Genomic DNA, 12279 nt, shown 5'->3' on the forward strand with positions numbered 1-12279 from the left:
TAGCTGTTTTCTGGAGGTCTGTGAAAGATGTTTCTACCAGTTTTTATTGGTTGTTCTGTATGTGTGTGTAGGGGGGGGTTGTAGGGAGGGGTCCTGAAGCATCTCACTCTGCCATCTTGATTTGGTTTAATGATAAACAGGAAGCATCTGGGCATTTCTCCTTATGGACTTCATATATGCTGCATACATGATGTGAAATGATTTATATTGTGTACATCAGTCGTGTCCACTTGTGAGACAAACATGTTAGCAGGTACAGAGTTGATATTGCCCTTTCATGTTGCAGACCATGATTCTGCATGATATTTGATAAAGGAATTTTACCAGTTTCTCCAAGCAAAATATTTGTTAATAATTTGTAGCTATTTGTACAAGCATGTCTGTAACAAAATGACTTCTACCAATTTTTTTCCATGAGGGATTGTTCCGGTTTGCTAATGCTGCTGTTATGCAAAATACCAGAAATGGATTGGCTTTTATAAAGGGGGTTTATTTGGTTACAAAGTTACAGTCTTAAGGCCATAACAGTGTCAAAGCTAAGGCATCAACAATAGGGTAACTTTGCTGAAGGATGGCTAACACACCTGGAAAACCTCTGTTAGCTTGGAAGGCACATGGCTGGTGTCTGCTTGCTCCCAGGTTGTGTTTCAAAATGGCATTCTCCAAAATGTCAGCATCACCTTTCAACAGCCATCTTCAAAATGCCTCTGTAAGCTGCAGCTGCAAGCTCCTTCTGCTTGAGCTCTTATATTGGACTCCAGTGATTAAATCAAAGACCCATCTGAATGGGTGGGGCCACATTTCTATGGAAACAATCAAGAGGTCACACCCTAATTAAAGGTGTCACTCACAGTTGGGTGGGTCACATCTCCATGGAAATAGCCTAATCCAAAGATTCCAAACTAATCAACACTAATACATTGGTCCCTACAAGACTGCATTAAAGAACATGACGTTTTGGGGGACATAGTTCATCCAAACCAGCATGCGGGTGTACTTGTATCTTCTCTGTTAGTCACAAAATTCATTAATTTATTTATGGAAAGCATTGTTTTGCAATTATTCTAGAAAATACATTTGTTTTTAGATAATAATCTCATTGGCAGTGATATGATTGTATTTTGTTAAAAAAATGACATAGTTTTGATGCCTTTCCAAGTCACTGTTTGACAAAGTTTCCTAACATTCAAGGTGCAGTGGGCAAGGGACAAATGGATTTTTGGCCCAATAAAATACAACTTTTTGATATTCATAGTTGTACTTCCTCTTTTCATTTTTGTTTTTTGGCTGCTTGGATCAACTTACCACATTTGAAGGCACTTAATAACTCACATTCTACATGTGCACTGGAGTCTTATTTAATAAATATCTTTACTACATAATTTTGAATTGAAGTACTTGTTACTTTTTTCATCATACTTTTTATGCTTCGGTATACTTCTTTTGAGTGGATGAGTTTTTGCATGTGAATTGGAAATATAACACAAGAAAATTGTTACAAAGAAAAATGAAATTTTAACAAATATAAATGACAACATGCAAATAATGTTAAAATTCCTTGACTGAGATAAACTGTACTATTAACTAAATGTTAACTGAGAGAATTCTGTTAACGTAATTCTTATAGTACACATACAATCTCTAAAAATGCAAAGATGCTCAAAAGCATAACATTTCTGTTAAAATTCTAGTTAAACTTATATTAAACATTTTATGAAGGATACCTGAATATTATTGGTTGATTGTTTTTCTCTGAGATTGCCAAACCATGTGGGCTTCTTGATAAGACATCCAGGCAACAACAGTAGCCCAGGGACCACAGACGGAGACACTAACCTTGTGAAAGGTAGGTTATAGTACTAAAACTTTGGGGTTTGTTTGGGTTTGGGTGGAACAGGGAGTCAGACTTCTTCAGTGTGCTTCCTACACTGCTACTTAATAGCTGGGTGTCTCTTGCTTAACCTCTTTGCTTCTGTTTCCTTATCTGCAAAAGAGAAATAGTGATAGAATCTACTTCAGTGTTGTAAGGATTAAATGTGTGAATACAATTAAAGCATTTTGGACAGCATCTGGCCATAGGAAGTGCTTCCTATTATTAGATAATAAATCTGTGAAGTCCTCATCTTTTCCTTACTAAAAACCTGTCACTATGCCCCTCTTATCCACCAAAGGAAATGTTTCCTCACTCTTAATCAGAAATACCTTCTGTGTACATTGCCTCCTGTCTTGGCCGTTGGTATATCCCCTGTCGACCAGATCTCTTACGCTGCCAGTTTCATAGCAGTCATTCAAAAACTAGTTATTGAACTTTCTTCACCAGAGACAAATACCTAAAGAAAAAAAATACTAGAAAGGATTACAAATCACCATTTGCGCTTTAAGCATCTGATGAGAAATTACAAAATAGTCTTCAGAGCGATTATCCAAGCGAATTCACCATTATCAGATCCTGCGAAGTTTTATTAGTAAAATCCCCATCTGAATTGCTTTTCACTGACGTCACTTGGTCATTGGCCTCTGACGCAAAGGAGACGGTACTAGGGAGACAGCTGGAATCCTCCCTCCCCCTTCCTCCGCAGGACTGGCTGGCTTAGTGACCAGCACCACCCTGGGTCGATGTGGCGTTTCCATTGGTCAGTTTCTCCAAGAAGGCAGGCTTACTCCGCCCGCGTGAGTTACTCCGCCCACGTGGGCGGAGCCTTTCCGCTGTAGGGGCTGGGGATGGTGGGGTTTGCTGGAGCCGCCATTTTGAATTCCGCGGTAACGGTGGCGGCAGTAAGGCGCCGCGTCTGGGGAGTGGCTCTCTCCTCCCCCTCCCCTCAGGCTCGGTGGCGGCGACTCCTCCCACTGGGGGTGGGGGTGGTGCGGTGGCGGTGTCATCTACGACCATGGCGGCGACTGCTGCTAACCCTGGTGAGGAGACGGAGCATTGGGACTTGGGACGCCTTTAAAGGGAGAGGGGCTGGCAACTGAGAAGACCCAGGGCTGAGGGGCCAAAGCTGGGGTTGAGGGCGCAGGGAAGGGCAAGGGCGGCGAGGGGGCGCTAGGGGAAGGGAGTGACCTGGGGGAGGGGCCCAACTCTGGAAAATTGCGGAGACCAGAGTTAGAGTGAGCGAGCGGCCGGGTGGGAGTTGAGGGTACTAACCCCAAAGTCTGTTGGAGCTGTGGCCCGCGGGAGGCCGGTCCGCCTCCACTCCTCTCTGGCAGCGTTCTGGTGTGTGATGTGGTCCTCTCTTAACCCTCTGCCCGCTGCAACTTCTTGATGCCGAATAACTGGACGGAGTGGCTTATTTACTTGAAGAGTAGTTTGGGTTCATAAACACTGCACAAACATTTTCCAAACATTTGAACTTTTAGATTTTAATTAAAATTTTAAAATTTAAAATTCTTTGAGTATATACTCTGTTTCTTTAGGCTGTACTGCCCCACCCACCCCCGCTATACACTGAAACTTTTGCGTTTATATCTTAAGAGGTGCCTCTGTCTAGTGTCTTGAGCTGCTGAAGGCAGAAGTTTGTGTAATGGTTGTGATTCACGATGTCTTGCCAATAGCATGCTTCTAGAACCCCAGGTTTAGATCTTGTTAGGTGTGAGTCAGTCAAGGCAGTTCCCATTCTTTCAGAAAAGTTTTGGTTTCATGCCGTTTCTCAGTGAACATCTCTTCTAAAGGGGAGCCTGAACTTTCAAAAAATTCAAGCCAGTCATGGCTAAGAGATAGTGTGGGATGTAATGCAGCTCTAGAGAGATCAGGTCTTCAAATTCCTAGGCCCGCTCGTCTTTCCACGATATTACAGTTATTTCTCCTTAGGAAGTATTTCATTTTAGGGGTCCTACTTTATCTTGCTGACCTAGGACAATCCTGCAAACTGAAATCTAGCCTTTTTCAGAAATCTTTATCTTTGATAGTCTTAAAAAAGGGCAAGGGGCATTTCTTGAAAATAGGGCAGTGGGAGGGATTCACTGCTGTGCCCTATGTTGAAATTTAAATTGGAGTTTTTTTTTCATGCGTTTGAAAGGCAGTATTATATTGCAATACCCAGGGTTGGTTATTATAATTGATCACTGTCAGATTTACTGTTTTTTCCCTCCATATTACTGGGAATGGAGCAGTTTTTAGATTAATTTGGTACATGTGAATATCGAATATCATATTTTTTTATCTTTTTAATTTTTTTTTAAAGGAAAGGACACAATAGAATTAATGGCTAAAATTTTATTGCAGCAAGTGCTGAGTGCTGGAATGAAATGGATTGATGCTTATTATTATTGCAAACCTGACCTTATGGTAAAATAACGTATCTGTGAACTAGGTAGTAAATATGATTTTAAACTGATCATACATTACAAAATACTTAAATAGCCATAGTCAAGTTGCAAAGCGTTTACTCTTATTAAGAGGTAGCCTAGGTAAACAAGTTTTATTTTATTTTGCTTTTTAAAAAACAGTAACCAGAATCTCTTGACCATATTTTCATTAAGTCTGTAAGCAAAAAAATAGCATTTATTTGTGCAGAATCATTGCTAATGAAACAGTTGACTCTATTTATTGTCCTTTTGCGCCTGCTGCTGAAATTTTTAGGTTTCTTTTTCATTATTGAAAAATACTTCCTTCTCTTCTGAGTTAGTGATCCCATGTTCAAAACCGGATAATTAGATCCGAAAATGTATTTTCTTTCTTTACTCTCCCTTTTCCGCCTTATATAGGAAGGAAGAGATCATAGATGTGCTATTGACTTTTAATAGCTGTTGCATTTTGGGAAATGAGGTCTGTGAATGGAGGGATACAAGGTGGACTTGTACTGTGCCCAGTGAAAAGAAAGTAAATGGTTTTCAGGTCAGAATTCTTTGCTGCATGGTCAAGCCTTCTTTCCTTAGAGTCATTTTAGAGACTAGGGACATCATACTTGTTTGAGTTTTTGTTCCATTTTGTCTTTTTGCTGGAGTGATGGTTAAATTTCCCTATATTTCTTGTTGTCTTCACAAATATCTGCAAAGGATTTTTGTAATAACTATTTCACAGTTCTCTCTAAGCGTCACTTAAATTCTTTGTTAGGGTTAATAACAGTGCTTGATCATTTAGATTGGACTTAGAGTATGATTTGGAGGCTACTGATGCTCCCTAAATGTTTTCCAGAAGACCTGGCTTTTCTGAAATTTTCACCATGTCTTAATAAGGTGCTAGATCAAAACAAGAGTATGATATGGTTTCTAGTCTCTACTCTCTAAAAGTTGTGTTGAAGTAATAGACATAATGTGTTGATTCCTTTTTCTTACATGAATTTGTAATTCTTCATATTCTATCACTTTTCATGAATTCTACTTACCAGTGGTAAGTAGAAGTGGGCTAAGTTGTCCATGAAGTCTTAGGCCATCTCTCTCTTGTTTATAGATTGCTATTTTGATGAACACTTTTTAAATTGGTTGTGTGATTTGTAATGCATTACAATTCAGTATTCAAACCAGCAAATGAATGAATTTGTAGTGAGTGTAGGTTTTTCCTCCCTTGATTCTGGTATTCTCATTAGCAGAAACCTCTTTTTGTGCCTAGATAAATTTATTGTGGATCTCTTTTTAAGAGTAGATGGAGAATGTGTGGTACAAGGCAAGGAAAGGAATACTGTTTGGGTTCGTAAGGCAAACATTACAGAAATAATTTTCTTTTCATTTAATGTTCACCTATATAAATTACAGTTTTAAATGCATCAATTAAACAAAATTCTTACCCATTACTTTTACTTATCTTTTTCAGACATGGGAAAATAGGAATTATGCAGTGTAATGTCTATTTCTCTGCATTCTCCCTGTTTTGAAACTGGATTCTTTCCAAGCTGTCTTGCTTGGATTCAAGAACTCAAAGAATGACAAAAAATTTTTGAAATTAAGATGTCAGGTTTCTTTTTTTTTTTTTTTTATTATATTCTGTTGTAAAGACCTTTTTAAGAAGTATTTATATTTTACTAATTCAGCAGTTGAAATAGAATTAATATTTTTAAAAAAGAACCTCCATCTGCATACTTTTTATGCAGTTAGATTTGTTGGGCCAATCTGAGTCTTCTCTTTGTTTTCTTAGAAATCAAGAAGTAGACACTTCTGCATTCTTGAAACTCCAGTTTTTCTTGTCATTTCGAAATAGCCGTCTTCCAGTTTAAGGTTTTTATTTTTTAATTCATCTATTTTTTTTGATTAACCCATTGTTCCATCTGTGTGTTTAATAGAAATAGTCATAATCTAACAAGAACTTCTGTTTAAAGGGAAAGGCATTTTCAGAAATTTTTTAAATTATATGTTTCATAAAGGTGATAACAGAATTTCAGAACACAGCTTCATATTCCAGTTATAATTTTGTATAATTTTGGGCAGCCAGGCAGGCATCATTGCTTAGATAGAGAGGTGAATAAATGGTGCTGAAAAAGGAGCTGGAAGAGTGCTATAGTTCCGAAAATCTTTTCTGTAACTTCCCATATTCTTTCTTCATAGTTCTGTTTTTCAACTATAATTGGAATCCTTCTCTGTGATCTTCATCCCCCAGAATTAGACACAGTAGTTTGGTCAGATTAATGTGCCATTTTAATGAACCGCTCCTTGAAACTTGTCTTCAGAGACACTGCACTGCCTTTTTTTCTCACTTAATGTTCCTTCTTTGCCCCTTTTTCCTACTCATTTTCTTTTTCTTGTTCTGTATTATTCTACTTTTCTATTCTCACTCCTGGGACTAGAACTCTTAACTAATTATTAGCAAACCCTTCCTTCATTTCACTTCCTTCATTTCTACCACTTGGTCACATACCTGCCTTCCTACCTGCTTGCCTTCCTGTGTCTTTTATTTGGTAATAAAAGACATAAAAAAACTTTTATTTGGTACCTACTATATCCCATTCCCTTCATTTATCTTTTTAATATTTTTGGGGAATCTTCAATGACTCTCCTAAAATTTTCATTTCTAGTGTCCTACATATGTTTCTTTTCTATGTTTTCATCTATTTAAAGGACATCTCTATTTGGATAATCTTTAACATTTGTGTGTGTGTGTGTGTGTGTGTGTGTGTGTGTGTATGTATATGCTTTCCAGTATATTATACAAACCCTTCTCAACTTTTTTAATTCTTTCATGATGATTACTGATTACAGTTTTTCCTTTTTCCCAGAGTAAGCAACCTGGGAAATCTAAAAAAGAAATTTTTGGATTCTTTATTTTTTATATATTTATCTTGTTAGTTATCACTTCTTCTTTGCTCTTCTTTTGCATTAAAAAATATTATATATATGTGTATGCGTCAGTGTCTGTGTGTATCTGTGTATCAAAAGTATACGTTTATATATTTAAAGACTCGTATAGTTTCATAAGATTTGTTATGAAAAACAGATTCCTCTCATTTCTTTCTCCCCCAGTGGCAACCATTTTTATCTCTTTTAAAAGAGCTTTTTGTTTTTTTACTTTCTTGTTTGTAAATAACATATCTGTTTAGCTATGTCTTGATTTTAAAGTTTGTGGCATTAGCTATTGAATCCCCTGTGGAAGATGAGTACTTAGATTTGTTTATTCCCTTTTCCCTACCATGTGCTTATTCTTTCCAGCTTCCTATTTTTTTAAAATAATTGTATCAAATAGGTAGTTAGATGGATTTTTATTGTTTACGCTATATACTTGGTGTAAATATTCTTCATACCTAAGCATGTACTAAGGTCTTTTTCTGGATAACTTTTTTCTTTTTTTTTTAACATTTGTTTTGTTGTGGTAAGAGATACATAACACAAAACCATTTTAACCATTTTTAAGTGTACAATTCATTGACATTAAGTACATTCAGAGTGTTTTCTAACTTTCTTCACTATTAACAGAACATTTGCATCATCCCAAACAGAAATCCATACCCCTTAAGCATGCAATGACTCCTAATTCTCCTTTTCCCTTGGCCCCTGTTAACCACTATTCTGCTTTCTGTCTCTATGAATTGCATGTTCTATATACTTCTTATGAGTAGAGTCATACAATATGTGTCCTTTTATGTCTGACTTATTTCACTTAGTGTAATGTTTTCAAGGTTCCTCCATGTGTCAGAACCTTATTCCTTTTTATGGCTGAATAGTCTTCCATTGTATGTATATTCCACATTTCATTTATCCATTTATCTGTTGGTGGATATTTTGAGCTGTTCCTAACTTTAGACTATTGTGAATAATACTGCTGTACAAGTACTGGCATACAAATATAATTTCAAAGTCCCTGATTTCAGTACTTTTGTATATATACTTAGAAGTGGAATGGCTGGATCATTTGGTAATTTTATAGTTAACTTTCTGAGGAACTGCCAAACTATTTTCTACAGTGGCTGTACCATTTTACATTCCCCATAGCAGTGCATGAAGATTCCAGTTTTTCCACATCCACATTAAGATATATAATTTCCAAATATTTTCTCCCATTTTGTAGGCTGTCTTTTTACTTTCTTGCTAGTGTCCTTTGATTCATAAAGGTTTTTAATTTTGATGTTGTCCCATTTATCTGTTTTTTCTTTTGTTGCTTTTGCTTTTGGTGTAATATCTAAAAATCTATTGCCTGTGTACAAGGACCTGAAGATAATTCTCTATGCTATCTTGTAAGAGTTTTATAGTATTATCTCTTATATTTAGGTCTTTGACTCATTTGGAATTAATTCTACATATAGTTAGAGGTGGAGGTCCACATTCATTGTTTTTCATGTGGATTTCCAGTTGTCCCAGCACCATTTGTTGAAAAGACTGTTCTTTCCCCATGGAGTTGGCTTGGCACTCTTGTCAGAATCAGCTGGCCACAGATGTGTGTATTTAACTCTGTACTCTCAATTCTATTTTGTTCTATATGTTTATATTGCTAGTACTATACTGTTTTGATTATTGTAACTTTGTAATAAATTTTGAAATCAGGAAGCATGAGCCCTCCAACTTTGTTCTTTTGTCAAGATTGTTTTGGCTCTTCAGGGCCCCTTGCAATTTCATATGAATTTGGGGATCAGTTTTTCCATTTCTGCAAAAAAGGCTACAGGAATTTTAATGGGGATTGCACTGAATTTGTAAATTGCTTTAGGCATGATTGATATCTTAACAATCTTAAGTCTTCCAATCCATGAACGTAAGATGTCTTTCCATTTACTTAGGTCTTATTTTTTTCGGCATTATTTCATAGTTTTCGTTATACATGTCTTTCACCTCCTTGGTTAAATTTATTCCTAGGTATTTTATTGTTTTAGATGCTTTCATAAATAGAACTGTTTTCTTGATTCAGATTGTTCATTACTGGCATATAGGGACCCAACTGCATGTTTATCTTTGTATCATATAACTTTGCTGAATTTGTTATTAGGGCTAGTGGGTTTCTTGTGGATGCTTTGGGATTTTCAGTGTATAGGATCATGTCATCTGTGAATAGGGATAATTTTTCTTCCTTCTTTCCAATTTGGATGCTTTTTCTTTCTCTGCTGGATTATTGTGTTTAAAATTTCCAGACAGTGTTGAATAAACAGTGGTGACAGCAGACATCTTTGTCTTGTTCCAGCTCTTAGGGGGAAAGCTTTTATTCTTTCACCCTTGAATATATTTGCTGTGGGTTTTTCGTTAACACCCTTTATCATGTTGAGGAATTTTCCTTCTATTCCTAGTTTTTTGGGTGCTTTTATCATGAAAAGGTGTTGGATTTTGTCAAATGTCTTTTCTGCATCAATTGAGATGATCATTTTTTTTTTTTTTTCCTTCATTCTATTATTGTGGACTATTACATTGAGTTTCTTATATTGAACCATCCTTGCATTCCTGGAACAAATTCCATTTGGTCATGGTGTATAATCCTTTTCATATACTGTTGGATTCTGATTGCCAGTATTTTGTTGAAGATTTTGGCATCTGTGTTCATAAAGGGTATTGTCTGTAATTTTCTTTTCTTGCACTGTATTTACCGACTTTGGTGTCAGGGTAATATTGACCTCATAAGATGTTAGGAATTAATTCCTCCCCTTCTATTTGCTGGATGAGTTCAAGAAGAAGTGGCATTAAATATTCTTTAAATGTTTGGCAGAATTCAGCAGTGAAACTACCTGGTCCATGAATTTTCTTTGTTGAGAGATTTTTGATTCCTCCTTCAATCTACTTGTTATAGGTCTGTTGAAATTTTCTTTTTTCTTACATCAGATTAGGTAGTTCATATGTTTCTAAGAATTTGTCTATTTCATCTAGGTTTTCTAATTTATTGGCATATAATTGTTCATAGTACCATCTTATAATCCTTTTTATTTCTGTAAATTTGGAAGTAATCATTCCCAGTTTTTATTTGTGTCCTCTCTCTTTGAGTGTGGCTAAAGGTTTGTCAATTTAATTGATTTTTTAAAAAAATGACTTTTGGTTTTGTTGATTCTTCTGTTGTTTTTCTATCCCCTATTTCATTTATCTCTGCGCTAATATTTACTATTTCCTTTCTCTTATGAACTTTGGATTTAGTTTGTTCTACTTGTTCTAGTTTCTTAATGTGTAAATTTAGGTTATTGATTTGTGATCTTTTTTTTTTAACATAGGCATTTAGAGCTATAAATTTCTCTCAGAGCACTGCCTTCACTGCATCCCATTCTTTTGTTATGTTGTGTTTTTGTTTTTGATTGACTCAAGATATTTCCTGATTTCCCTTGTGATTTCTTCTTTGACCCATTGGTTATTATTATTATTTTTTAAATTCATATTTATTGAGATATATTCACATACCATGCAGTGATACGAAATAAAGTGTACATTCAGTTGTTTACAGTACCATTATATAGTTGTGCATTTGTCACCAAAATTAATTTTTAACATTTTCATTACCACACAGAAAAATAATAAGAATAAAAATTAAAGTGAAAAAGAATTTAAAGTAAAAAAGAACACTGGGTGCCCCCCCCTTTTTTTTCCTTCCCCCATGACCCATTGGTTATTTAAGAGTGTGTTGTTTAATTTCTACATATTTATATATTTTTCAGTTTTCCTTCTTTTTCTGATTTCTAGCTTTATTCCATTGTGGTATGACAAGATGCTTTGTATGACTTCAGTGTTCTAAAATTTATTAAAATTTGTTTTGGTCTATCTTGGAAAATGTTCCATGGACACTTGAGAAGAATGTGTGTTCTGCTGTTTTTGGTTGGAGTATTCTGTGTATGTTTGTTAGGTCTACTTGGTTAATAGTGTTGTTGAAGCTCTTTATTTCCTTAATGATCTGCTTAGATGTTGTATCAGTTATTGAAAGTGGTATACTGAAGTCTCAAACTATTATTGTAGAACTATTTCTCCTTTCATTTCCGTCAATTTTTGCTTCATACATTCTGGGTCTCTGTTGTGAGGTGGATATTTGTTTATAATTGTTATATCTTTTTACTGGCTTGAACCTTTTATCAGTATATAATATCCTCTTGTCTCTTGTAATCTTTCTTGATTTAAAATCTATTTTATCTGACAATAATATTGCCACTTCCACTCTCTTTTGATAAGTGTTTGCATGGACTGTCTCCTTCTACTCTTTTACTTTCAGTCTTTTTGTACCTAAAGTGAGTGCCCTGTAGATAGCATATAGATGTATCATACTTTTTCATCCAATCCGTCAGTCTTTGCCTTTTAATCCATTGACATTTAAGGTAAATGAGAAGAAAGAATTTACTTCTAACATTTAGTTATTTGTTTTCTGTGTGTCTTTTATGTTTTTTCCTCTTCAATTACTCCATTACTGCCTTTTTTTTTTTTAATTTAGTTGCTTCTTTGTGGTGTATCATTTTGATTCCTAACTTCTTTCCTATATTTTAAATTTATTTTCTTAGGGTTACCTTTGTAAATACAATGAACATCTTAAACTAATAACAACCAACTTCAAGTACCAACCTAGTTTCAGCAGTATGTAAACTGTCTTCTATGTATTTCTGTCCTTCCCCCATTATACTGTTATTGTCTCACATTACATTTTTATACCTTTTCTTCCCACTAACATATATTTATGTTATTTTACACATTTGCCTGTTAAGTCATATAGGGTGAAAAAGCAGTTATAAACCAAAAGTACAGTAATACAGGATTTTATATTTACCAATGTAGTTACTCTTACCAGTCTTCTTTGTTTCTTCTTATGGCTTCGAGGTACTGTCTAGTGTCCTTTTATTTCAGTCTGAAAGATTTCCTTTAGCATTTTTTGGGGGGCAGGTCTTCTGGTAATGAATTGTTTCAGCATTTGTTTGTCTGTAAATGTCTTAATTTGTCCTTTTTTGAAAGATAATTTTGCTGTTTATAGAATTCTTG

The 12279-nt window shown here is 35.3% G+C and overlaps 1 protein-coding gene and 1 long non-coding RNA gene across 12 annotated transcripts in view; one reads left to right on the forward strand and one right to left on the reverse strand.

Moving 5' to 3' along the window:
• Positions 1-598: 598 nt before the first annotated feature.
• Positions 599-2860, reverse strand: LOC119526713. 3 transcript variants are annotated; one of them, XR_005215240.1, is made up of 4 exons: positions 2438-2860; positions 2203-2330; positions 1725-1984; positions 599-803 (listed from the first exon to the last, which is right to left on the reverse strand). It is a non-coding gene; the product is annotated as an uncharacterized LOC119526713 (long non-coding RNA). The 3 variants fall into 3 exon arrangements; XR_005215239.1 differs by lacking the exon at positions 2203-2330 and having other exon boundaries at positions 2368-2859; XR_005215238.1 differs by having other exon boundaries at positions 2203-2859.
• Positions 2731-12279, forward strand: part of ARNT (aryl hydrocarbon receptor nuclear translocator) — a 95534-nt gene continuing 85985 nt past the window's right edge. For 4 of the 9 annotated variants that reach the window (XM_037826062.1, XM_037826063.1, XM_037826064.1 and 1 more), the window contains exon 1: positions 2754-2913. In XM_037826062.1, the coding sequence (XP_037681990.1) occupies positions 2889-2913 (25 nt within the window). In that variant the 5' untranslated portion in view covers positions 2754-2888. Of the gene's footprint in view, positions 2914-12279 lie in introns of all 9 variants that reach the window. The other 5 variants (XM_037826059.1, XM_037826061.1, XM_037826066.1 and 2 more) reach the window with 2 other exon arrangements.

This window comes from Choloepus didactylus, chromosome 2, assembly GCF_015220235.1.
Source record: "Choloepus didactylus isolate mChoDid1 chromosome 2, mChoDid1.pri, whole genome shotgun sequence".
NCBI classification, from domain to species: domain Eukaryota; kingdom Metazoa; phylum Chordata; class Mammalia; order Pilosa; family Megalonychidae; genus Choloepus; species Choloepus didactylus.